The sequence below is a fragment of the Megascapheus bottae genome, chromosome 1, assembly GCF_031878675.1.
Source record: "Megascapheus bottae isolate mThoBot1 chromosome 1, mThoBot2.hap1, whole genome shotgun sequence".
Classification (NCBI taxonomy): domain Eukaryota; kingdom Metazoa; phylum Chordata; class Mammalia; order Rodentia; family Geomyidae; genus Megascapheus; species Megascapheus bottae.
In genome coordinates, this window is record NC_143509.1 from 21,858,310 (window position 1) to 21,883,105 (window position 24,796).

Here is a 24,796-nt window from a genome sequence, read left to right on the forward strand (position 1 = left end):
AGTTTTCTGTTACTTGCAATTTGTGATTGTTGAAAATAGAAAGTGAAGTCCAAGATTCTATGTGGTCTGTATGGTATACTCTTATTTTATATGCCCTTAATTGTGCGCTCTCTCTCTCTCTCTCTCTCTCTCTCTCTCTCTCTCTCTCTCTCTCTCTCTCTCTCTCTCTTTCTCCCTCCCTCCTTCTCCCTCTTACTACGGTTTTTATTCTTCAGTAAATACTTTTTACTTTCACTACAAATGCAGCATTACCATTTATATGGATCACAATTAGATGGTATTCTGATGATCTTTAAGCCTTTCCTTTCCCTTTTTAATTTAATGTAACTGTTCATCTGTTCCATTCCTCCCCCGCCCCCCCCCCCCCACTGCCAAATAGATCTGCTGAGAGATTTGGTGTCCCCCAGGGATTTTGATGCCCTCACTCATCTGGCCCTCATCAACGCTGTCTATTTCAAAGGGAACTGGAAGTCACAGTTTCGGCCTGAAAATACTAGAACTTTCTCCTTCACTAAAGATGATGAACAAGAAGTGCAAATCCCTATGATGTACCAACAAGGAGAATTCTATTATGGTATGGCTCCTTTGATTTCTAGATCATTCTTCTTGTGGCATGTTAGAAATCCTTTTTACTCACACTCCTCGTCAACGCAATTGGGACAGCAGTTCAATATTCTTAGCTGTATTTTCAGATGCCTGCAATGAGATTCAGAGAGGATTTTAGAGCCACTGACAGTTTTCCAAGGCACTTCTTTAATTTTATACAACCAGTCACATGGTCCACGTTAAATAGCTCACAATGTGCAAATAAATTCTTTGTGTTGATTTTTATCGATATGAGTTGCCAAAGACTAGATTAGATTAGAACTCCTATCACTCATTGAATTACACAACTAACTAGAAACATTCTTCCTACAGAAAAATTGGTATTTCTATGTTATTACTTTTTAAAAAAATTGTTATTTGTTCTGGGGCTTGAACTCAGTGCCTGGAACTTTTGGTTGGCTTTTTCTCAAGGCTGATTTTCTATACCTCTAGATGTTCTGAATTGAATTGCAATAATTTGTCAAGTCATAATCATAAATGTAATTGTAAGCCAGGTGTATGTTATAACTAATAGTTCATTCCATTTTAAAAAGTACTATACGACAGATATCTGTTGCTCACATCTGTTATCCTAGCTACTCAGGGCTCTGAGAACTGAAGTTCACGGTTTGAAGCCAGTCCAGGCAGGAATATCCATTAAAAACTTTACCTCCAATTAAGCATAAATAAAGCCAGAAGTGAAGCTGTAGCTCAAGTGGTAGGGAGCGTTCCTCAAGCACAAAACCTCAAAGACAGCTCTGGGTTCAAGCCCCTAAGCCAGCACACACACACACACACACACACACACACACACACAGTATATTAAAAGATGATAATCACACTGCTCAAGTTAACAGTCAAAGCATTACTATGGAAACCAAAGTGTTTACTGTGATATAGAAAAAAAGCCAATTTGTTCTAGGAAAATATCCATAAGAACATTTTATATATGTGTGTGTATGAATATATATACACATTCATAATTTGGCTAAATTCACAAAACATGAAGCAAATTACCTTACTGATTTAATGAAATAGTTTGAATTTGGGGGGAATTTTGGCCAGCCCTGGGGCTTGAACTCAGGGCTTGGGCACTGTCCTTGAATTTTCTCAAGGCTAGAGATCTACCAGTAGAGTGACAGCACCATTTCAGGCTTTTTCTGTGTGTGTGGCAACAAGGAATCAAACCCAGGGCTCTGTGCATGTAGGCAAGCACTCTACCACTAGGCCAAACTCTCGTCCCAGTTTGAGATCTGAATCATCACAGATTCTTTGGACCAATACTGAAGGATGCTGAGATTTCATTTTATCTGTGCAACCCTGGCCTTGAACCCCATGATATTGGAGCACCAAATGTCATTGGACAATGTTATTTACATCCAGCTTGGAGCCAGGACTAGATTTTTCATCATTCCAGATGATCTGCTTTAAATAAACTGAATGAATTTACTAGCTATGTCCTTTGCCATACAAAAGCTCTGCAGTTTAATGCAGTCCCACTTATCCAGCCTTGCTCTGATTTGTTGTGATTCTTGGTCCTTATTAATAAAGTTTCGACCTGTGCCAAGGAGGCCTAGTGTATCTCCTATTCCTTCTTGTAAAGTTTTCAGTGTGTCAGCTTTTACCTCCAGGTCTTTGATCCATTTAGAGTTAATTCTAGTGCAGGGTGACAAAGAAAGATCCAACTTTAGTTTTCTGCAGGTGCTTAACCAGTTCTGCCAGCACAACTGGTTGAAGAGGCTATCTTTCCTCCATTCTATTTTTTTTTTGCTCCCTTGTCAAAGATTAGGTGGCCATAGGTCTGTGGTTTAATATCTGGGTCCTCAGTTCTATTCCATTGGTCTTCAGGCCTGTTCTTGTGCCAGTACCAAGCTGTTTTGATAATTATAGCTCTGTAATAGAGTCTAAAGTTTGGAATTGAAATTCCTCCTGCGCTGTTCTTTCTGCTAAGAAGTGTTTTTGCTATACGGGGTCTTTTATTATTCCATATGAAATTTTGGATTGCCTCTTCTATTTGAAGCCTACAGAGTGGGAGAAGATCTTCACCAAGCATACAGCGGACAAAGGTCTCATATCTAAAATATATCAACAGCTCAAAAAATTGAATCACTCCAAAACTAATCTCCAAAGTAACAACCGTCCCATTAAAAAATGGGCCAAAGACTTAAAGAGAGTCTTCTCTGAAGAAGAAACAAAAATGGCCTATGGACACATGAAGAAATGCTCAACATCTTTGGTCATAAAAGAAATGCAAATCAAAACAACGCTAAGATTCTACCTCACTCCAGTTAGAATGGCCAGGATCAAGAAAACTAATAACAACAGATGCTGGAGGGGATGTGGCCAGGAGGGATCACTACTACACTGTTGGTGGGAGTGCAAACTCGTTCAACCACTATGGAAAGCAGTGTGGCAGTGCCTCAAAAGACTAAACATAGAACTCCCCTATGACCCAGCAATTCCACTACTAGGCATTTACCCAACTGTCCAGAAACAAGGACATACTAAATCCACTAGCACAATGATGTTCATTGCAGCATTATTCACCATAGCAAAGATATGGAACCAACCTAGAAGTCCCTCAGTTGATGAGTGGATCAACAAGTTGTGGTATTTGTACACAATGGAATTCTATGCTGCTGTCAGAAAAAAATGACATCGACCCATTTTGTTAGGAAATGGAAAGACTTAGAAAAAATCATAGTAAGTGAAGTAAGCCAGACTCAAAGGAAGATAGGCTAAATGGTTTCCCTCATTTGTTATAATCAGTAGAAACCTTGGGCTCTCATAGCAGAGATTTGCAATAGAGCAAAACCTTGATACATAAGGCCATATAGTATGAAGCTAATTGAAAGGGCCTCCAGGATATTGAAACAAAAGCCATATAATGAATGATTGTTGTCCTTAATGTACTATGCTATCTCTCATCTCTTTTGCTGTCCCTTGGTTATATCATATTGTTATAGTATCTCACTTTGTTATCTGATATATTGGATATATTTGTATTTGGTTATTTGAAATTGGATAGGGAAGGGGGAAAACCAAGATGGGGGGGTGTGGGGGAGGGTAGTGGGGACCAAGACATGTGAAAGGGTATCAATGTATGGGAATTAATGCACCTTCTATCTGACAATTACAAGAAAAATATTTTAAAAATAAATAAACTGAATTATCTCACTTAAAAATAAATGTTTCAGCAAGGTGCTAGTGTCTCATGCCTATAAACCTAGCTACTGAGGAGGCTGAGATCTGAGGATTGTGGTTCAAAGCCAACCCAGGCAGGAAAGTCTGTGAGACTCTTCTCTCCAAGTAACTACAGAAAAATCCAGAAGTGGCATTGTGGCTCAAGTGGTAGAGTCCTAGCTTTGAGCAGAAGAGCTCAGGGACAACATCCAGGCCCAGAGTTCAAGTCCTTTCTTTCCAGAGCATGCTCTCTCTCTTTTATGGTCCTGGGGCCTGGTTGCTGTCCCTGAGCTACCTTTAGTCAAGGCTAGCTCTCTGTCACTTGAGACACAGTGCCATTTCGGGTCTTTTCAGGGGTTACCTGGAAATAAGAGTCTCATGCACATTACTGCTTGGATTGGCCATGATCCTCAGATCTCTGCCTCCTGGGCCACTTAAGATTATAGGTGTGAGCCACCGGCACCTGGCTTAGAGCTCATTTTTAGATGTTTGAATTCCGTGTTTTCTGTAAACTATTTCCAGTACAACTTATTACAAATTTAAACATTAAAAAATCTTTAATTTGGGTCTTTTTTGTGATTCTCTCTTTTCAGGAGAATTCAGTGATGGCTCCAATGAAGCTGGTGGAATCTACCAAGTCCTAGAAATTCCATATGAAACGAATGATCTGAGTATGATGCTGATACTATCCAGACAGGAAGTTCCGCTGGCTGCTCTAGAGCCCTTGCTCAAAGCACAGTTGATTGAAGAATGGGCAAACTCTGTGAAGAAGCAAAAAGTGGAAGTCTACCTACCTAGGTGAGAGGCTCCTACCGGATCCTGCCCACAGTACAAAGGAAGGAAGGCCTCAGAAACTCTCTTGGCACTGTGTGTGTGTGTGTGTGTGTGTGTGTGTGTGTGTGTGTGTGTGTGTGACTGGGGCTTGATCTCAAGGACTCACATTTGTGAGGCAAGCACTCTACCAACCATGCTTGAACCACCTCTTCAACCATTTTGCTTCTGCTGGGAACACAGGTATACACAAAGCTTGTTGACCAGTTGCCCAATCTGACCATTGTGATCCAATGGACTCCACATTCTGCTATTTCAAGCTCAGTGTACCCAACTCCTTTTCCTCTACTTCCTTCCATTCTTCTTTCTAATTATTCTTCCCTACTCATGTGGTCCCTCCCCCGGGCACAGGTTACTCATGGAGGCACTCAGTTCTATGTATCTAAACCTACATGTAGTGTTTAGATATGGTTCAAATTTCCTAGGCTTGTTGCAGAGTTTTCAAGCACTACTCTGAGTATCATCCACCCTGATATTCTTCTCTATTTTATTACTGAAGTTGAATGTGGCTGGAGACAAAACAATCTCTGGCATTGCAAGAAGAACTATAAGCAAATCAGAGTGCTCCGTGTTGCCATACATAAATAATAAACAACAATGATGATAATAAATAAGCAATAAGAAGCAAAGTGATCCTTGTGACTGAAAGAGTAACAGCTATGTAAGGCCTTTACTATTCCAGCTACTATTCACTTCTTCAGCCCTACCTCTGCCCACCAACATATCGTAACCGGAGCTATCCATTTTCTTCTAGTTAGGCCATATGCCTCATCCTCTTTTTATGCCTCCAAGTCTCCATTTCCATTTTCTAAAAATTTCCTCCCCACATTCCTTTATAAGATGTTGGTTTCTTAGTCCTGTGGCCAGTTCTGACATCAGGTCCACTAGTCAGCCTTCTGTGAATGGTCTGATGGAGCAGGTGATGCTACTGGTATCTCATCTTTGCCCCTTCTTGCATCCCACAGTCGCAGTACCAGTTGTGAGTCTTGCTTTGGTTTTGTGAGCCTCTCTTCTCCTCCACCATGGGTGCACAGCAAGTATTCTAAAAATGAAATCAAACCGAAGATATTTATTTTGCCGTTAAGACCTTAACGCCTAGAAGCAAAGCTACATCAGATAGCACATACATATTCATAAACATAATGCATACATTTAAGCTAGAAAACAAGACTAATCTGTTTATCTATTCTCACACTCATTCCAAATCAAGAAGTGTTCAAATATGATTAGTTGCATGAGCATTCAGAGGTAATAAAGGATTAATAATAACACTGAATTATTAAAAAGTCATTAACTCTATTGTATGTATTCTAATTTTAGGAATTGTTATTTAGCAATTCTATCATGCAAATGCTAAGGTTTTCCAGGCTTACCAGATAGTTTGCTTATTTAATTAAGGAGATTTTTATGGAACCGTACGTATTTTGGCTTGAAACTTATGTCATGTTATATATTCACAACAGCCATACATAATGCATAACAAGCATTTCTTAGTCTGTTACAGAAATTATGGTAATCATAACCCAATGCCTCATGTTTTCTTTTGGGCTAGGATAATTAGCAGCTTCCATGATAATACATTTATACACAAGGATTCCACTGTAAATGTGTTTTCAAGAAGTAGTCAATGAATGGCTAATAAATTAAGTCAATTTATAAATATAGTATTAGATTTTACATAATATGTGACTAGTGTGTCATAAAGCTAACACTAATAATATTGGACTTAATTAATTTGATACGGAATTTAAATTACTATCTAAGTCAGATCTAAACTACTTGCAAACTATTTAGTCCATTTTCATCCTTTCCTTGGTGATCTTTTATCCTTGACTTTGTATTTTTCTTACATTTTGTAGGAGAATCCTTTCAAAACTCAATACAGTGTTAATGCATCCCTGGTTGAATCCCATAAGCCAACAGCCACATCTCTAAGACCTTCAGTTCTGTGATAATGTAAAGTGGTTTTGGAGTATTTTAGCAGGCTTCTAAATGAATACTTAAGAAGTATCATGTATTTTTATTCACCCATGTTCTCTAGAAAAATGCAATCTCGGAGTCCTATCCACCAAGAAATTGATCATCGCAGCAGAAGAAAGTTAAAATTTCATTTTCTGAGAGATACTCTTCAATTATGAAATAGTTTAGCTCAAGTCCTTTTATTAATGCCTGTTACTAAACTGGGCACAGCTAATTACTATGTCTCCATCTTCCTAGGAGTTTAATGAACTCTCAGATGGCTAATGTAAGTGGGAGGCTAAATATCTCCATGAGATAAATTTAGTTTCCCTTTTTAACACATTGACTGATTTCAAATACTGGTATGTTATCATAGTCAGTGGGGGAACTATCCACTCTCTCCATGATATTGCACTTTATAAATGTTGAAGGAAGGCAATGGATTATGTGACCCAGTTTTAGAAAAGGTAAAGATGTTTCTAATGACTGGATTTACCCAACTATATGTGTTTAATGGGATATTTAATTTCATTCATGTAGAAATAGTATTCTGAAAATGCAAATTTGCATTTCTGAAACGATTTCACCACATCCCTGTCCTGCCTGCTCCTGCTTTTACTTACACTTATACTAGATTATGTACACAGAGCTTTTAAATGTCATCCTAAAGATTTATATGGTAGATAGGGCATTTGGGGTACTTTTTAGTTAAAGAGACCTTAATAAATGCATGAATACATAATAGCATATATGCTTCCAAATATATTCTCTGAGTCATTCTATATTTTTCTAAGCATTCCCCTTTGAGATGTATACCATAGAGCAATTTATTTCACAAACAATGGTTACTTTGGTAAAAAATAAAGTAAAGCCAATCCAATATAAAAATTATGATAAAACTAGTAATTTTATCATTCTTTGGTAGTCATTTATGAATCTATCTTATTTGTTTATGTACATGGAAATGCTGAAATTAATATCCTTGTTCATTCTCTTTGTGCCTGAATCATGTTCATAGCACACATTTACTTCTAGTTCTTCTAAAAGACATCAGAAATAATGTTAACAAAACATTAAGGCATTTGGACTAAGTTCATTTAAAGACATAACCTATAGCCTAAAAACATATATGTCATCTGCACTGAGGATAACTATGTGAATCAATGTCAGAAAAAAAGGTGCCATTCCATACTAACCAATCTGGCTTATGGTGGAAACCATTTTTATAAAGTTAAGATTTCATTGATGGCCACTCTGCTTAATGTTTTGTTTTTCTTATAACATCGACAGACATCTGTGCATAATCAGTCACAGTCCATTAAAGCAAAAAATGAAAAGCCATAATTATTGTCAGAGAAAGCCTTATTGTAATTGAAAAAGCTTACCGTTTTTAAGATGTAGTATCTAATGCATTTTCATTGGTAAGTGTTTTTTCTATGATGAACTCATAAGAATGGGATTATTTATGTTGTGGGTATTAACAGACACATAACTTCAGGTGCATTTTAATATGCTAATTTTAATGAATTGAAATGCAGCATGTATTAGTTGGCTATCAGAACTTGGCTCTTCTGTAACATTGATCCATTTGGGCAGGAAATAAATGAACAGCAAGAATCAGCCAAGATATGAAGAAGAAAATTAAATACTTTGGGAGAATTCATGATTAGTTGCTGACACCTTGAAAAATGATACAGATTTCATACTGGGTTAAAAGAATTTGAAGAGTTTTGCAATTTTTATATAGTAAAAAATTTAATTAAAAATTTGAAACTGTATCAAATGTTTTTTAACTTATGAATTTAAATGTCATTATCTCATGTCATTATTCTGTTTTCCTGCATTTCTTTTATTATAACCAAAGTTTTCTTTCAGTCAAAAGCCAGTTTTAGCCTAATTTCCCCTCTATAAAGTAGACCTTTACAATAAAGATATTTAACCTTTACCCTTATTCTAGGTAAGAAAGTATAACTAAATATTCCACTCTCCCTACCCTCTATGTTTTCTAGGTTCACAGTGGAACAAGAAATTGATTTAAAAGACATTTTGAAGGCCCTTGGAGTAAATGAAATTTTCTTAAAAAATGCAAACTTGACAGGCCTGTCTGGTAAGAAATACATGCCAACACTGAAAAAAATGTTATTTCATGAAAGCTTTTAAAAATGACAACATTTCTGTTTGCTGTGGAGTTCTGAGGTAGAATCTAGTTATCATTTGCCAAATAAATCTAGCAAGAAGTATATTTAACTTCAATAAGAAAAGCTATAAATAACATTGATATAATAACATTAAGTTTGTAATAACTGGTCCATGTCTTATCTTTGATAAAGTATGTTCTTCTGAAATCTTATCTTAAATGACTTTGAATTCTCCATCCACATCTGTCATAATGTTTTGTAGAGTATATAATCAATAAATGTGTTGATTGAACATCTCAATATATTACACTATAATAAATCATATGGGAAAGAAAGTAGCAAGAGAAGATAGAGTGTCCCCTGCCATAGAAACAGACAAGCTTTTAAAAAAAAGAATAAAGAATACATAGCAAGATAAGATAAACTATTTTTTTTTATCTTCAACCAAAACAAAGGTTTTGAAGAAGTAGCTTGAAAGCATACTGGTACATTGGATATTGAGTAATTTATTTTAGCTACGCCCCCATCCAGTTGAATTATTGGATTCAGCCAGTTGAATTATTGGATTCAGGTGCATTGATTTATTTGGAGAGAAAGATTCATAAAATGTAAAAACATTAAAGCATTTAGAACTTTTAAAATGCTTTTGGGTATGTTCTTAAGTGGTTAACACTCAAGCAATTTATCACAGATGAAAGACCACTTAAGACCTAAGTAAGTTTATATAATGATTACTATTTCTGTGGAACAGAGAAAAAAAGTAGAATCTATTTTCTAATAAAACAAAGCAGATATAGATTAAGATAAAAGAAGCTCAACCTGTAAGACTCCTTATGTGCAATTTTATTGAACCTGATTCCCTAACTAGAGAGGACTGGCACGGGCATAGTTTCCTGTGCCACAGGAGAATTTATTGTCCTCTCCTAAATGAGTAGCCTAGAGCAAATCAACTTGATAGAACGTCCTTCGCTTTTAAAATTATTTATGTGTGTACATGTGCATTTATGTGCACATGTATACTTGTGTGTATGTATTCTTGTGAGCATGAAATGTGAGCATGGAAGGGAGAGAGACAGAGACAGAGAGAGATACAGAGAGAGAGAGAGAGAGACAGAGACAGAGAGACAGAGAGAGAGACAGAGAGAGAGAGAGACAGAGAGAGAGGGAGAGAGAGGGAGAAATAAAACTTTAAAAAATTGCAAAGAACTGTGTAATCCCTGCCTTTCTAGATTGGGGACAGGGCAGGTTGTGTTCTGAATAGCACTCAGCTTCCAGCAATGTGTTGATACTGATGCATTTGGTACCACATCTTCTAGCTCTCATATAGAGAACTTATGCCCTAAGCACTAATAGAGCTTTGCTAAATGTCTACTATATAAATGGTTCTGTCCACACAAGAGAAATGGAATTTTCCGGGGTAAATGTTTTCTGAGCTTATACCCAAGTTTCCAGGGCTCCAGGTCTTCTCTGGGACTGTCAAGAAAGTAGAACTGGTGAATATTCTAAAGGTCATATGGTACCAATAAATATACTCATAGTTGAAACTGAGTTGAAGCATAATTTAACGTTGTAATGCTTCCTTCCTTCCAAATGGATAGCCCACCTTGCCATACTGGCTGAATTCCAAGAAGAAAATTACATTGTGCTCTTTATTTTTTTTAACATAACTATCTTTTCACTTTGGTTAGTGATTTTTTTGTTGTCTCACATAAATGTTCAGGCATTTACTTGACCCTAAATATAATTCCTGCTGAGAGTAATATGCAATAGCGAAGTGATTATTGTGGTCAGTGTAACATAATTTTTGACATATTTGGAAAATTTATAAGGTAATATTTAATTGTCAGTGCTGTGTGCACAAGAGTGGCTATAAATTTATATTATAAATACAAATGGTTTGGAGATTTGGAATCTTCCAAAATTCATCTTCCCAAAAATTCATATACACTGCATGCAAAGTATCAATTAGTTTGATCAAACTGGAATGGAAATGAGATATATCTGTGTCCTGTTTATGGCTGAATTCCTGGTTGCTGGCCCAGTGCCTCAGACAGAGTGAACCCACCATGTATATACTAACCAGATAATAATAGTGCTGGAGAGAAGGGAAGAATTTAGAGGGGGGATCCACCTTCTTCATCTCATTGCTTGAACTATTTGACCTCTTAAAACACCAGCTGAGAATCCAGAATTACACATTCTTAAACCATGCAGTTGTAGCTTTCACCATGGAAGATGGAAAGCAGGGAATTCTTTGATTCTTGAATGATTAGCTTTCCCTGAGTGTTAGTAGCTCTTGGCATGCCAACTGGACACCATATGCTCTGGGATTCATTTTTGCATGGCTAGGGTTTTTGCTACTACTAATGACATGCAAACCCTGATGACTAAATTTCCTGTCATGTTTAACATTTACGTATACACAAAGTAGCGGGTTGTGTGAGCAAAAGTGCTGGCAGAAAAGAAATGAAGAAATGATCAGAATATTATGCCTGACCTGAAGGAACATGAAGGATTTATGAGGAGATAAATGTAATGGCTGGATTTCACATTCAGAAGACTGGTGAAATGTCTCATTGGAACAATGCTTCTTGACAAGCACAATTTTGTCCCAACCGTGCCTTTCACCCCAGAGAACTTATGGCAATACCTGGAGACAATTTATGTGGTCACCACCAGGAATGCTATTGGTACCCAACAGTGGAGATCAGAGTTACCTCTCCACATCTATCATGCACCAGTCCACCCCCCCACACACAACAAAGGAAAACCCCATCCCAAATGTTAACAGCAAAAGAAGAGAGAACCCCTACATTAGAAGAGGCAGCAATTCATTCCACGCCTGGGGAGGCCACAGAGGCCACAGCTCCCTCCAGCCTTTCTTGGTGGCTGGTTCTGAACAGGGAAGACTTGGGCTCGAGCCATTCTGCACACCCACCGGGTCTCCATGTCACATCTCTGTATCTCCCTATCATGATATAATCACTCTCTCCTGAAATCCTTCCTGAAAGGAGCTCAGAATCGCTCCCCCTGTCACTCCCATTACACCCACCAGAAATAATCACTCAGTACGTGCTCCATATTTTGTTCCTTTTTCTGTTTACAACCACTGTCGTCTGTGGGAATTTCATCTCATAGAGACTGACCCTCCAGCACCTTGATGTCCTTTCCTGTTTATCTAGGAGGGAAATGATTTAAGATTGAGATGGTCAGGGTGTGTGTGAATTCTTCCTCTCCATTTGGCATCCAGTTCTTTTGATACTGGATCCTGTTACCATAAAACACTGTAACGATGCAGGCAATGCACATAAAATAGAGGGAGTGCAGAAAGTGGGTTTCATCTCAGGCTCTGTTTAAAATGCTCACCTGTGTGCAGCAGTGATCCGGTTATTGAGTAAGACTATTTTTGTAATGGAAATGAACGACTGTCGGCATTTGGATTAATGAATAATCCCCATCAAAGGTGTAAGGTGCAGAGTATTAAATCCTTCTGCAAAAGCACCAGCTTTAATAAAGGAGCCAACAAAATAAAAGGATTGAAAAGACACAGAGAAAGCTACATTCAGGGTAGAGCCGAGGGCTGTAGATAGATGGCAGCTAGGCCCTTCAGTCTTGCCCTTGTTTGATCTCTTTCTCCTTGCACCTGTATGCCAGAGGGCTCCTTTTTCATCCACCGCCACCATTCCTATTCTGCATCGGCTTACTTGCCGGGACTACTGCAATAGCCACTCAACTGGATCTTCCATCTCCACCTATGTTCTCGTTCAGTTTTCCCGTGACACTGCTGTTACTGCTATCTTCTAAAGTGGAAACACCCACGGTCCATTATTTTATGACCTTGGTCTCAGCTTTCCTAGGAGACCTTTTGTCCAAGTCTCCTCTTCTTTGTTCCAATGACCCATCAGTACAGTGCCTTATCTTGTTTTCTAGTTCATGGCCATACCCAGAAATTGGGGTCATCAATAGATTTTGTTTTATTGTCCTTTCACATATGACTGCTTTCCCTTTTATTTCCCCACATGGTGCCCGGAGCATCAGCAGGGTCTGGTACATAGTTGCTGTGCAGTACAGGAACAAACATACAAACAAAACAACCAATGGGTGGTAATCTGCTGCTTCTCCCAGAAAACCAACCCAGAGAAGCAAATAAATGGTATTCCTACGTGGTAGCAGTTGAGTTCCAGAATGTTTTTTAAATCGCCTGGGTGGGCTCATAGTGGCAATCGCTGTCCCAACTGAAGCACAGAGGCACTGCTGCTGCCACAAAGGAAGCAACGGCCTAGACTAATGCACAGTGACCAGCCACCCTGCCAGCCTTCTCCTAACCCTGGCACCCTCCTCGACACCATATGTGGAAGAGGAGAAGCATTGCTCAGTGAAATTTAAAAGGAAGGAAAGAGAAGGAGAGATGGAAGGAAGAAGGAAGGAAGGAAGGAAGGGAAGGTGGGAGGGAGGGAAGGAGGGAAAGAAGGAAGGAAGGAAAGAACCAAGGAAGGAAGGAAGGAAGAAAGGAAAAGAAAAATCTTGAAGAGCAGAGACCCAGGGAAGAATGGCAGCTGAGATGTGAAGGTAGTCTGTGGGAGAATTCTGCCTTGCTTGGGAGAAGTCTTTGCTTCATTAGACCTTTCAACTGATGAATGAAGCCAATCCATTCCCTGTGAGGGCAATTTACTTTATTCAAACTCCTCAGATTTAAATGTTAATCTCATTCCAAAACATCTTTATAACAATACTCAGAACAATGTTTGAGCAAATATCTGCACCCTATGACCCAGGAAAGTTGCTAAGAAATTCATCTTCTCTTCTTTTAATATGTTAATTAACATTAATTAGTTATACAAAGGTGTTCATTTGGACAATCCATGTATAAATGTAATGTATCTTGATCAGATTCACTTTTCTCATCATTTTCATTTATCTCTTCTCTTCCTTCCCAAACCAGTCACAATAAGATCCACTGCTCCATTTTCATACACATTCTTTCATCCTCTCTCCATTCATTCTCCTCCCTACTAGTACATTATGGAACTTTGTGTGTGTGCGTGTGTGTGTGCTCATTCCTGTCATTCTTTTTTTGTTTTGTTTAAGAAGAATCAACTTAACCACATAACAAAGTCTTGGTGGGTAATTCTTTAAAATATAAATACAAGACAAACAATAACCGTAAATATAAAGGCAGTCTTAAAGATAGTAGAATCTTGTTACTAAAAATGAGTTCCTTCTTCCAATTGTGGGGTAACACATTTGTGATCCACAGATAAGTCCATAAACTAGAACAGAATAGAACCTCATTTCTGAAAGAAGCTACAAGTCAATTCCATTTTTCTTTGTCAAGGACATACACATTTTTGCAATGATTACAAAGTTAAAAAATAGTAATTTAGATCCAGGAGTTTGGCCTAGTGGTAGAGTGCTTGCCTAGCATGCATGAAGACCCGGGTTTGATTCCTCGGTACCACATACATAGAAAAAGCCAGAAATGGTGCTGTGGCTCAAGTGGCTGAGTGCTAGCCTTGAGGAAAAAAGCCCAAGGACAGTGCTCAGGCCCTGCAGTCAAGCCCCAGGACTGGAAAAAAAAATTAGTAATTTAGTTACTTCTAGATTTTTACTGATTTCGTAGTATAATTTTAATTTCACAATTAAAGAACAATATGTAAGATATTTTTAGCTTGAGTTATGGACTAATTTGAAATCCCAACTTAAATCAGAGCTTCTTCTTTTTTCTGGCAATAAAAGAAATAAACAATGGAAAGCTACACATGAAAATGAGAGAGAAAATTAACAAAAGGATTTAAAGTGTGAGGAAATGAAAAGACACAACTTCATCGGTCCTGTTCAATCACAAAATGAAATCTAAAATTATCTCTTGTCTTTGATATCAGTATTTGTGTTTCTCCTACCTCTCCAACCTATTTTCTTATTTTATAATTGGGCTTTAGTAATAGGATACTTATGGAGTTGTACTTGGGGATTTCAGTTCAACATGCCAGTTTGTGGATACAATGCATCTTGCCAGTGTTAGGATCATCTTTCATTTTCTAAAGGCAAATACTTTCTTAGCTCTAATTTTTTCCTCTCTGCAGATAACAAAGATGTATTTCTTTCCAAGGCAATTCACAAATCCTTCCTAGAGGTTAATGAAGAAGGCTCGGAATCTGTTGCTGCAGCAGGTACATACTAACTTGTGTTCCAAAATTCTCTCTCCCCTTCTAGGATTAAATATTTTAAACCATCTTTTGGGAAGGGGGTCAGGAATTGATCAATACCAGGCCCAAACACTGCCTGTAAGCTAGAAGGCCAGAAAATGTACTGGGCCTGCCAGAATTTCGTAATAGGATGGGCAATGTATATTCAAGCCAGGTCACTGTAAGATTCACCTCATTCTATTTTCTCCTTAATGAGGTACTGGGCAGTTTTGTCCCTGGCTGGGAAAACAGAATTTCCCATTGTGTTGCCTGCGTAAGTATTATTTTGTTTGTTTGTTTTTGGCCCCAGTCCTGGGTCTTGAACTCAGAGCCTGGACACTGACCTTGAGCTTTCTCAAGACTAGTCCTCTACCATTTGAGCCACTGTGCTACTTCCAGCTTGTTCTGTTTATGTGGTACTGAGAAATGAAATCCAGGGCTTCATGCATGCTAGGCAAGTACTCTACCACTTAGCCACATTCCCAGTCCATGCTTAAGAATTTTAAATATCTGCCTACTATACACTTTGACATTTTTCCTTCTTCTCTAATTAGTTTCACAAATGGGTTCTTCATTTTGCCAGTGTAAAAGTAAGAGCATAATAGATGATAGATACACTAATTTTTGAAACTTATAATAAATTACAGCAATAAAGCAGTAAATTTTATCGTTTTTAATTGATGTCATAGTCCATGTCCAATGTACCAGGATAAATACCCTGATTTATCTAGACAGTTATGACTTTTCTGGTTAACTGGGAACTATTTTATTATCATGAGTTTTAAAAAATTTGTTTATATTTGCCTCAATCTCCTGGTCAATGATTGACATCAAATTTTAGTAGATATTTTCCACCTTTGGTAATACGTTGACATATTTTCACATATTATTTCTGACTTTACCAGTGATAATACTATTTTCACAAACATGGTAATCCCTGGTATCATGAAACTTCTTGAATCTAGGCTTTTATTCTGGCAACTAAGCAGACTGCATCTAGTGTGTAAGGATATGGGAAGAGTTCAATCTTGCAGCCAAGGGAAGCATGTTGCATCTCTCAGTACTGGATCGCCTCTCTAGCTGCCATCTTTCTGGCCATAGTCCTGGAGCCCTGCTATGCACAAATAACCTCTGCAGACAATAGAAACAGTGACTCAAAAATTTGCTGGACACCAATGGCTTACCCTGTATTCCTAGCTACTCAAGAGTTTGAGATCTGAGCATTTCATGATTTGAAGCCAGCCGGGGCAAAGAAAGCCTGTGAGATTTTTATATCCAATTATACACCAAAAAAGCTGGCCAGAAAGCTGTAGCCCAAGAGTAGAGTGCAAATTTTTTTTTTTTGCCAGTCCTGGGCTTGAGCTCAGGGCCTGAGCACTGTCCTTGGACTTTCTCAAGGCTAGAGCTCTACCACTTGAGCCTCAGTACCACTTCCGGCTTTTTTTCTATGTATGTGGTACCGAGGAATCGAACCTGGGTCTTGATGCATGCTAGGCAAGCACTTTAACCACTAGGCCAAACTCCCGGCCTAGAGTGCAAATTTTAAGAAGAAAAGAGTTAAGGGACAGCTCAGCTCCAGTACCAGAGCGAGAGAGCGAGAGCAAAAGAGAGAGAGAGAGAGAGAGAGAGGGAGGGAGGGAGGGAGGGAGGGAGGGAGGGAGGGAGGGAGAGAGAGAGAGAGAGAGAGAGAGAGAGAGAGAGAGAGAGAGAGAGAGAGAGAGACTCTTCATTTTTCATTTTGCAAGATTTTTCTTTACCTCCTAATTTCAAGATGATTTGATATAAGCACAACTGTTTATCTTGGACCAAGAGTAAATTTTTTCAACACTAGAATAAATTGTACAGTTTTGTTTAATGGAAGAACAGAAATTACATGTTCATATGTGTGTGAGTGTATGTGTGTGTTGTTTGTTCTTTTTGAAGAATCAAGTACAGTGTGAGTATTAGAGGTGCTGGAGTTGATTGGGATACAGTGTAAACATGTGTGGAGACAATAGTGAGTTCCCCCCATGTAAATAATAGAAGTTAATAAAAACTAAAAATGAAAGAATCAAATAGAGACGTTAATATGTGGACAACTCTCTTCTCTGTGAGTCTTAAAACTCTCATTTACTGCAGGTGATTGCCTTTGCATTAGAGGCTAGATAGAGATGGCTTTGAGCAATGAGCCGCACACCCACAAACATGTAATTACTTTCTCTCTACGCTGCAGGAATGATTGCAGTTAGCAGGATGGCTGTGCTGTCTCCCCAAGTGATTCTAGACCATCCATTTCTCTTTCTCATCAGGAACAGGAGAACTGGTGAGTCTGCTCTAGGAACAGAACCTTACTTTTGTAAACCACAAAGGAATTCCCTTCCATATATGAGGGACTTCTCCACAGTAATTATCCCATCATCTCTAGTGTTCAAATGATTCTTTTAAAGAATGAGTCTTATAGTTGGAAGTTTACTTATTGCATGCAATAGGAGAATAAATATTTAATTCTTTCCTTCACCAACGCAGGTTTGATCTTATTCATGGGTCGTGTCATGCATCCGGAAACAATGAATGCAAGGGGACATGATTTCGAGGAACTGTAAATGACTGCGTTTCCATAACGAGGAAAAGATTAACAAAGCACATGACATTCACAGCTGGTATAAACATAGTTAGGATTTGTGTCTTGCCATGTATCTTTAGATAATATTTCAAGTAGCTCTAGATAGAAACAAATATATGGGAATTCTAAGTCAACCTGTCAAAGGAATGTTATCAGAGTTAAAGAAATGGTTTTGTTCCTGTCAATGTGTGTTGTGCTGCTGTGTAAAATAAAAGTACCTATTGAACACATGAGCAGGTGTTTTCCATTTTAGAGATAATGGTAGTAGATAGATAACTTTAGGTGATATTTGGAACCAATGATATTTCTTTAGGCATTGTCATGGTATTTCTGAGCATCTTAAATTCTTTGTCAATGTGCAGAACTGAACCATCAAAGTAAATGAGCATTATACACCTGCATACAATGAGCAATAACATGCGCTGTGAGGCAAGTGGTGCAGGAAAACTCTAGTTGTCATTTGTTTAAGAATCAGTGTGAAAGACAGTATGAGAAGCAAAGGTTCATCTGAAATATTCATCAAGACTTGCCAGGATAAAAACCTAGGGTTATTGATGTGCCATTATTGAACACTGGGCTCCTTTTGCTTATATAAACATAACCAGCATATGTTATGTCAGCGGCGACTTAACATATCACCTTACCGTGTGTGTGTGTGTGTGTGTGTGTGTGTGTGTGTGTTTTGCATCTAGAGGCCAGATCATTAGGCTGACCCCCTGTAGGTTTGTGCAGGTACCTTTTGAAATGTTCATATGAAGATGAATAGCCTAATAACCCACATCTCAGAGCAAATCCCAAAGTTCAAGCAGGCATGAATAGACTAATTATTTAGGGATAGTTACCTTATGGGAGATTAGATAATGAAACAATGGCTTGTGTCAGATCAGTGCTTCTCCAATTTCATGTGTGATGCAGTAACGTGGACATGTAATTACAAATGCAGATTCGTCTTCTGAATGCACTGGAGAGGCCTAGCAGTATAAACTTCTATCAAGTTCCTTTGCTGCTTGGGTATGGACTTGGCTGTCTGTTGCTTTGCTTCTGGAACAACACACTACTTAATTTAAAGTTTGCATGTCTAATAGCTTTTAGAAGCAAAAAAACCAGAAAACGTAATTTTCAGAAAACAAAGATTCAGGGTATTGTGGTAATCTGCATTAATAATGCAATATTCATTTTTTGAACGGTTTGATTCTAAAGTGTTGTTTTCCTAATGCATTTTTCTTGCATATTAAAATACTTGAAATGGATTCTTTAAAAATGAAAATATGGAGACATTAATGGGCAATACCCATACAAGAATTTATGTCTTATCCAAGGATGCAATATTTAACACTGAATCTTTTACAGCTTATGTGTTCAGAAGACTTATAGTTTATTCATAAATCTTAGATTTATTGTAGAATAGTGTTCTTCTTTTTCTTTATAATTTATGTAGGCTGAGTTAACTGATGCTGGTTCAGTATTGTTATTTTGAGTATGTAATATTCCTAATTATTGCATCACTACTTTTTGAGTACTACATATAGTGTTTTATCTGTGTGTTTACCAGATAAATAACTGTATTATCTATAGAAATAATAATGTCCTTGTATAACATGTAGATTTTATTAACTAACCTAAGTTCTACCATACAAAATGTTTATCTTCTAATATATTTCAATACTACATAGGTGCCGTTTAAATGAAAACGAACCTTACTTTGTTATTAGTATGTTTTTGGTATGGTAAGGCAAAATACTTTGAAGTAGTAAGTTTCTCTTCTTCCCCTTTGCTCAAAATGTCTTCAATATTTTCCTTCTTTTGAAAAAGTAGCAGTGTACAGTTCAGTTCCTACTCCATTTAAGGTGAATAATGACACCACACCGACACACACACACACACACACACACACACAGACACACAGACACACACACACACACACACACACAGACACACACACACACACACACACACACAGCATTCAGTTTCAGTTTACACAAGTGGCTTTTTGGTCTTTGTATATATTTTTTGGAGGAGACCAATAATGATTACACAGTTTTTGCTTTATATCTGCAATCACAATTTTACTTTTTTGTGTGCGCCTTTACTACACTCACCTGAATAAAGAATATAATCCTATACTTTTGACATCGCCCTAGTGACTGATTGGTAGAATTAGATCCTAAAGAAATGTTGACTTGTTTACCAGGAGAGGTTGAGTCTATGAAAATAATGGAAATAAAGAGAAAGTATGGCAACGAACGTTATCTCATTCTCATTAAATGGGTATGTTAACCGTAGTTAATCTTTTGATAATCAGTTTCCTGAACATATACTGATAGCTATTTTTCTTATCTAAAAACAGTGGAAATGGCCAGATGCATTTCAAAGATTGACTACAGGTGACTTGTAATGCATTTTTGCTGAGGGTAGGTCTCTGCTGTAATCTTGAGGAAATAAGATGAATCTATAATACACAAAATGTGCTTGTGAAACCCTTTGATTGTTCCTCAGTCTCAGCATCTCCCTCCATCCCTGCACATTGCAGAAGGCATTTGTGTAACACAGACTACAAGGCTCAGCTGAGTCATGTCATTTAAGCACTACCACAGGTTATGGACTCAAAACAATTCATTCCAGAAAAACACCGATGTTGGCGTTTCCTTCCAGGAAAGCTACCCTATTAATATTTTAATACATTTTTTGAAATTTATTGGGATGTAACTAGAAACATTTCCCCAGTTAGATTGAGTTTTAGAACTCAAAGGATATTCCACACCTCAATAAACAAGAAGCCAAATTAGCTCTAATTCCATTCTGATCCCCTTTAAAACATGGTAAGCTTACTTATGGTAGACAAGCATGGTGTCAGAATAAGGAAAGAGCATGTGAAGGTATGTGGTGGGGGGACCCCATCCAGCAACTACAAGTGCGGGACTGTGAGGCTCAGGTTAGTGAAACCTCTTCAGGTCCACTATTAGTCATGTATCAGCAACAAGGATTTAGTTACTTGTGTCTCGAAGCTGAACTAAAAAACCACTCAACCACTTTTCTATCAGGTTGCATGTGTACATATGGTTCTCTCTCTCTCTATATATATATGTATATACATATATACATACATATATATACATATATATATGAAAGTTTGTGGTGTATATGTTTCATGAGAATTTTCTTCTGTGTGTTTGGATTTTCCTTCATGTTTATTTTAATAGCTTACAGTCTACATTGGAGACTTCTCCAAAGTGCTATTAATCAATAAGAGTACTTTTTCCACATCCATCATTTTTTATCGGGGAGTAACTTACTGTTCCCTCTGGCTTTGTGTTTGATGATGTATATTCTAAAGCTGGAGGAAGCAATGTATTTATAACATAATATTCAGATAGAATCTCAGTGCTCGCGTGCTTCCCTGTTGAGCTTCTGACTCACAGTCCCCAATATTTTCAGTAGAGTGAGAATAATTGCAATCTGAAAAACAGACACATGAACATGTCTTTAAGATTTAGATCAATGGTAAGACTAACCAAGAAATATGGAGTCGACAATCTGAAACGGTACAAAATATAAGTCTATTTAGTCATCCTGCTGCTTCAGATACACATATCAAGTTTGTCAGCCTTGAGGCTGTATGTGAACATTTTGCCAGTGTGGAATTGCTTTAAAAATGACTTCTCCACTAAGCCCGACTCTCTAAGAAAACTCATACCCATGGTTTCCTTCTGCAGTAAGACCACCAGGAAGAAGGGCCAGGAAGGAAGACCCACAGACTTTGAGGTGATTCATGTGAAATTCTCACACTGCCTTGGACAGTATTATTTATCAAGCCTTACATTTTCATTATGCCTATGTCATGAGGCACCAGAAAGAAATAGAAAAAAAAGGACAAATTGCAATGTGTCTTTCTTTTCTATCCAGTTTGCAATCTGGAATATTTTGGTTATTTAATGGAATTATTGGTATGTTTGGATTTAAGTCTACTATATTATTACTTCTTTTGTGTGCACCTGCTTTGTTATTCATTCCTTTGCTTACCTTTACTGCTTTCATTAGGAATATCTGAGTATTTTCCTACAGCATGATCTCAATGTATTACCTATTTAATTTTTATTAGTTCTCTGAGTTTCTTGCTGTGGTTGCTTGGGGATTATACAGAAAATTTCTTATTACACTTACTATTAATTTTCTTTTTCTTAGCATTTCTGCTTCATATAGAACGTGGAAACCTTACAACCTTAAAACCTTTAGCTCCTTTACCCCATGTTATATTTTAGCAAATTCATTATGTGTACATACCATGAAAAAATGCTGTCAAGTAATAATCATAGCTTTGGCTTTCAATCATATATATATTTAATAGTTAAGATGACAAAGTCATTTTTTATTCTATTTACTAAAATATGTATCTCCAATATTCCTTTGTTTGTGAAACTTCCAGGTTCTGGCCCTTTTCCCTTAATAAGTTTCCTATAGTATTTCTCCTAGATCTGTTAGTGACAATATTCTTCATTTAAAAATGTTTCCATTTCACTTTTATTCATGAGCAACATTTTGTGGGTTGGCAGTTCCTTTCCTGCAACACTTTAAATATGTTTGTCTATTGGCTCTTAGCTTCCCTGTTTTCTGAAAAGAAATTCTTGGTGATTAAAGTTATTGTCCACAGAACAAAGGAAAGGGTGATGCTGTACAAAAAGAAATGTGCTCATCTCATTTCCTGCAATGAAATAAGTCTTCTGTACATAATCATTATAAGATCAATAAAAATGAATAATAAAAAGTTACTATCACGGTATTTGATGTCTTATTTTTATTGTCTTGCTCTCATGATGTTTTATTTTATTTTACTTTTTAGGTACTGGGATTATCTTTGATTTACCCATATATCTAAGTTTGATTTTCTTTTAGTTTATCTTTAAAATTATTTACATATATAATTAGGAAGTATTCAATCACTATTTTTTCTAATACAACCTTCATCTTAGTATTATTTTTCTCTGTTTCTGAGACTTCAATGACATACATTGTAGACCTTTTAGAATTGTTCCACAGATGCCTGAATCATAGATTTTTTAATGATATTTTTGTTTGTTTTCCAAATTACTACTTAGTGTTGGCCTATGATCAAGTTCATCATTTTTATCATCTTTTATCATAGCTTAGGTGGCCTACTGAGAGTCCATTCTACACCTGGAAGTTGAAAGATTTCCAATATAGTATACTCTGTAAAATCAATTTCTTAATTCACTTCTAATGTTTTTTACATTCTCTAACCATTGCTTCTCAAACTTTCCTGTGAAAATCTTGATAAAATTCTGATTCTGGTTGAATAAGTCTGAAGGTAAGGATTAGAATCCTTTGTTTCTAATATGTTGTGAAGTGGTGCTCATTTTGAGCCAGTGGACCACACTGTGAAGAGAAAAGCTCTTAAGTTACTATCATGAACTTGAACAGGATTTTCTTACTTGTTAATCTTAACAAATTTAAAGCAAGCACAAGTTTACTATGTCCTGATTTGTTCAGCATCATTACAAATTAAGATGATTTCAAAAGTACATCTTCCAGGTATACTCTTTCTTTAATCATAAAAATAGTTCACTTCAACCATTTTCTAAAATGTCACTGAGCCTTTGTTAGGGAGTTAAAAATATTTATAATAGTCACTTCAGAAATTCCATGGCATCTGTGAGAATCTGCTATCATGCAACTGTGTGTACAATTGTTAAGATGTGTAATATTCTTTGTTCATTCGAGACATGATGAATTGCATAAGCTTTATGTCTATTAGGTAAATAAGCCTGCGTATTGCTCTTTCTTTGATTATATTTTCTTATGTCTTTCTTCTTAAGTATTTTTTCTATTTTAATAGAGTATTTCACTGTATGCTTTTGAATTTGCCTTTTGTTTATCCATTGTCAGAAATTCATACATTATATTAAAATTTCCAGTATGGTAAAAACAATAATAATAGTGCCAATTCCAAGCATTTTATTAAAGTTAAAGGAAGTGTATCTTGAATGCTCAGACTTTCTGAGTTATTATTTGTTTATTTGGCTTCATTCTCTACTTTCATTTTAAGGTAGAGATAGTTATGATCAATCTAGATACATTTTATATTGCTATATATAAAGTACCAATGCAGGAAAATATTAGGTTTCTATTCTTTTGTTTAGGGAAAGTATTGGCACCATAAAATATAAGAACAAAATGCAAGTTCACTTCTCAAGTTCTCTAATTTGTGAGTAATTGTTTGTTTTCATTTTTCAATTACATGGACATTTCTAATATTGATGGATGTTAAAAAATCTTTGGAAAAAACATTTTAGATTATTGGTATGTATTTCAAACTTTTACAAATTTTAAAAATAATCATAGAACTGAGAAATATTTAAAAATTCATTTCTTACAAGAAAAAATAAGCTTTCTGCTTTGCATGATTTATGCAAACCTAAAGGATATGATGTTTAGTTCAGCTACTTTATGTCTTGCCAACAAAGTTATTCTTGAAGGAATGATGCATGCTTTGTAAGCACATAAAAATAGCTTGTGAAAAAAAAAATCTTTGTTAAGAAGAAAGAAAGAAATTTCCAAGTCTTTATTTTTTCTCCCCCAGGCCTGTTGCAGGTCTTGAACTCAGCACCTGGGCACACTCCCTGAGCTTCTGTGCTCAGGGCTAGAGCTCTATCACTTGAGTCACTGCTCTACATCCAGTTTTTGTTGTTGTTGTTGTTGTTGTTGTTTTTAATGGTTAATGAAAGATAAGAGTTTCAAGGATTTTTCTATTCTAGATTGCTTCAAACCCTATCCTCAGATCACAGCCTCCTGAGTAGCTAGGATTACAAGCGTGAGCCACCAGCAACCAACTGTTAAAGTCTTCATTATTAACTGCTGTGCTCAAGTTATAGAAGATAATAAAGCATTAGTAATCCAGTCACTAAAGTTGGATAATGTTGGTTCTGGTTTCTGACTTTACTGAGAAAAGGGTCTTTTTTTGAAATAAAAAATGATTCCAAACAAAACTCAATCCTTGTTGAGATCCACTCTTCATTATATGTTAGATAAAGATGCACTTTCTTTCTTCATGAAATCTGTAGAGTTACTGTCTCTTGGGAGGAAAATCTGGTGACATTCACAAAATGGTTTGTCGCAGTCACCAGCCTCTCTGACACAGACAGGTGGTGTTTGATTTTTCTCGGTTTTCTGAAGGCTTTGTCATCATCCACAAATATATAAATCTGACATTTGTTCCTACAGGTGAGCTGTTATTCAAGGTGAAAATGATGGATGGAAAGGGAATTCTGTTCCCTGTCTTCAGTTGAGTTACCTCCTCT

At 36.9% G+C, this 24,796-nt stretch overlaps 1 protein-coding gene across 4 annotated transcripts in view; it reads left to right on the forward strand.

The window, feature by feature from the left end:
• Window positions 1–17,709, forward strand: part of Serpini1 (serpin family I member 1) — a 68,045-nt gene extending 50,336 nt beyond the window's left edge. For 3 of the 4 annotated variants that reach the window (XM_090338569.1, XM_090338580.1, XM_090338590.1), the window contains exons 4-10: window positions 380–574; window positions 4,362–4,566; window positions 5,565–5,636; window positions 8,568–8,665; window positions 14,780–14,866; window positions 17,094–17,183; window positions 17,387–17,709. In XM_090338569.1, the coding sequence (XP_090194695.1) occupies window positions 380–574; window positions 4,362–4,566; window positions 5,565–5,636; window positions 8,568–8,665; window positions 14,780–14,866; window positions 17,094–17,183; window positions 17,387–17,463 (824 nt within the window). In that variant the 3' untranslated portion in view covers window positions 17,464–17,709. The remainder of the gene's footprint in view (window positions 1–379; window positions 575–4,361; window positions 4,567–5,564; window positions 5,637–8,567; window positions 8,666–14,779; window positions 14,867–17,093; window positions 17,184–17,386) is intronic. The other variant, XM_090338598.1, reaches the window with a different exon arrangement.
• The last annotated feature ends 7,087 nt before the right edge of the window (window positions 17,710–24,796 follow it).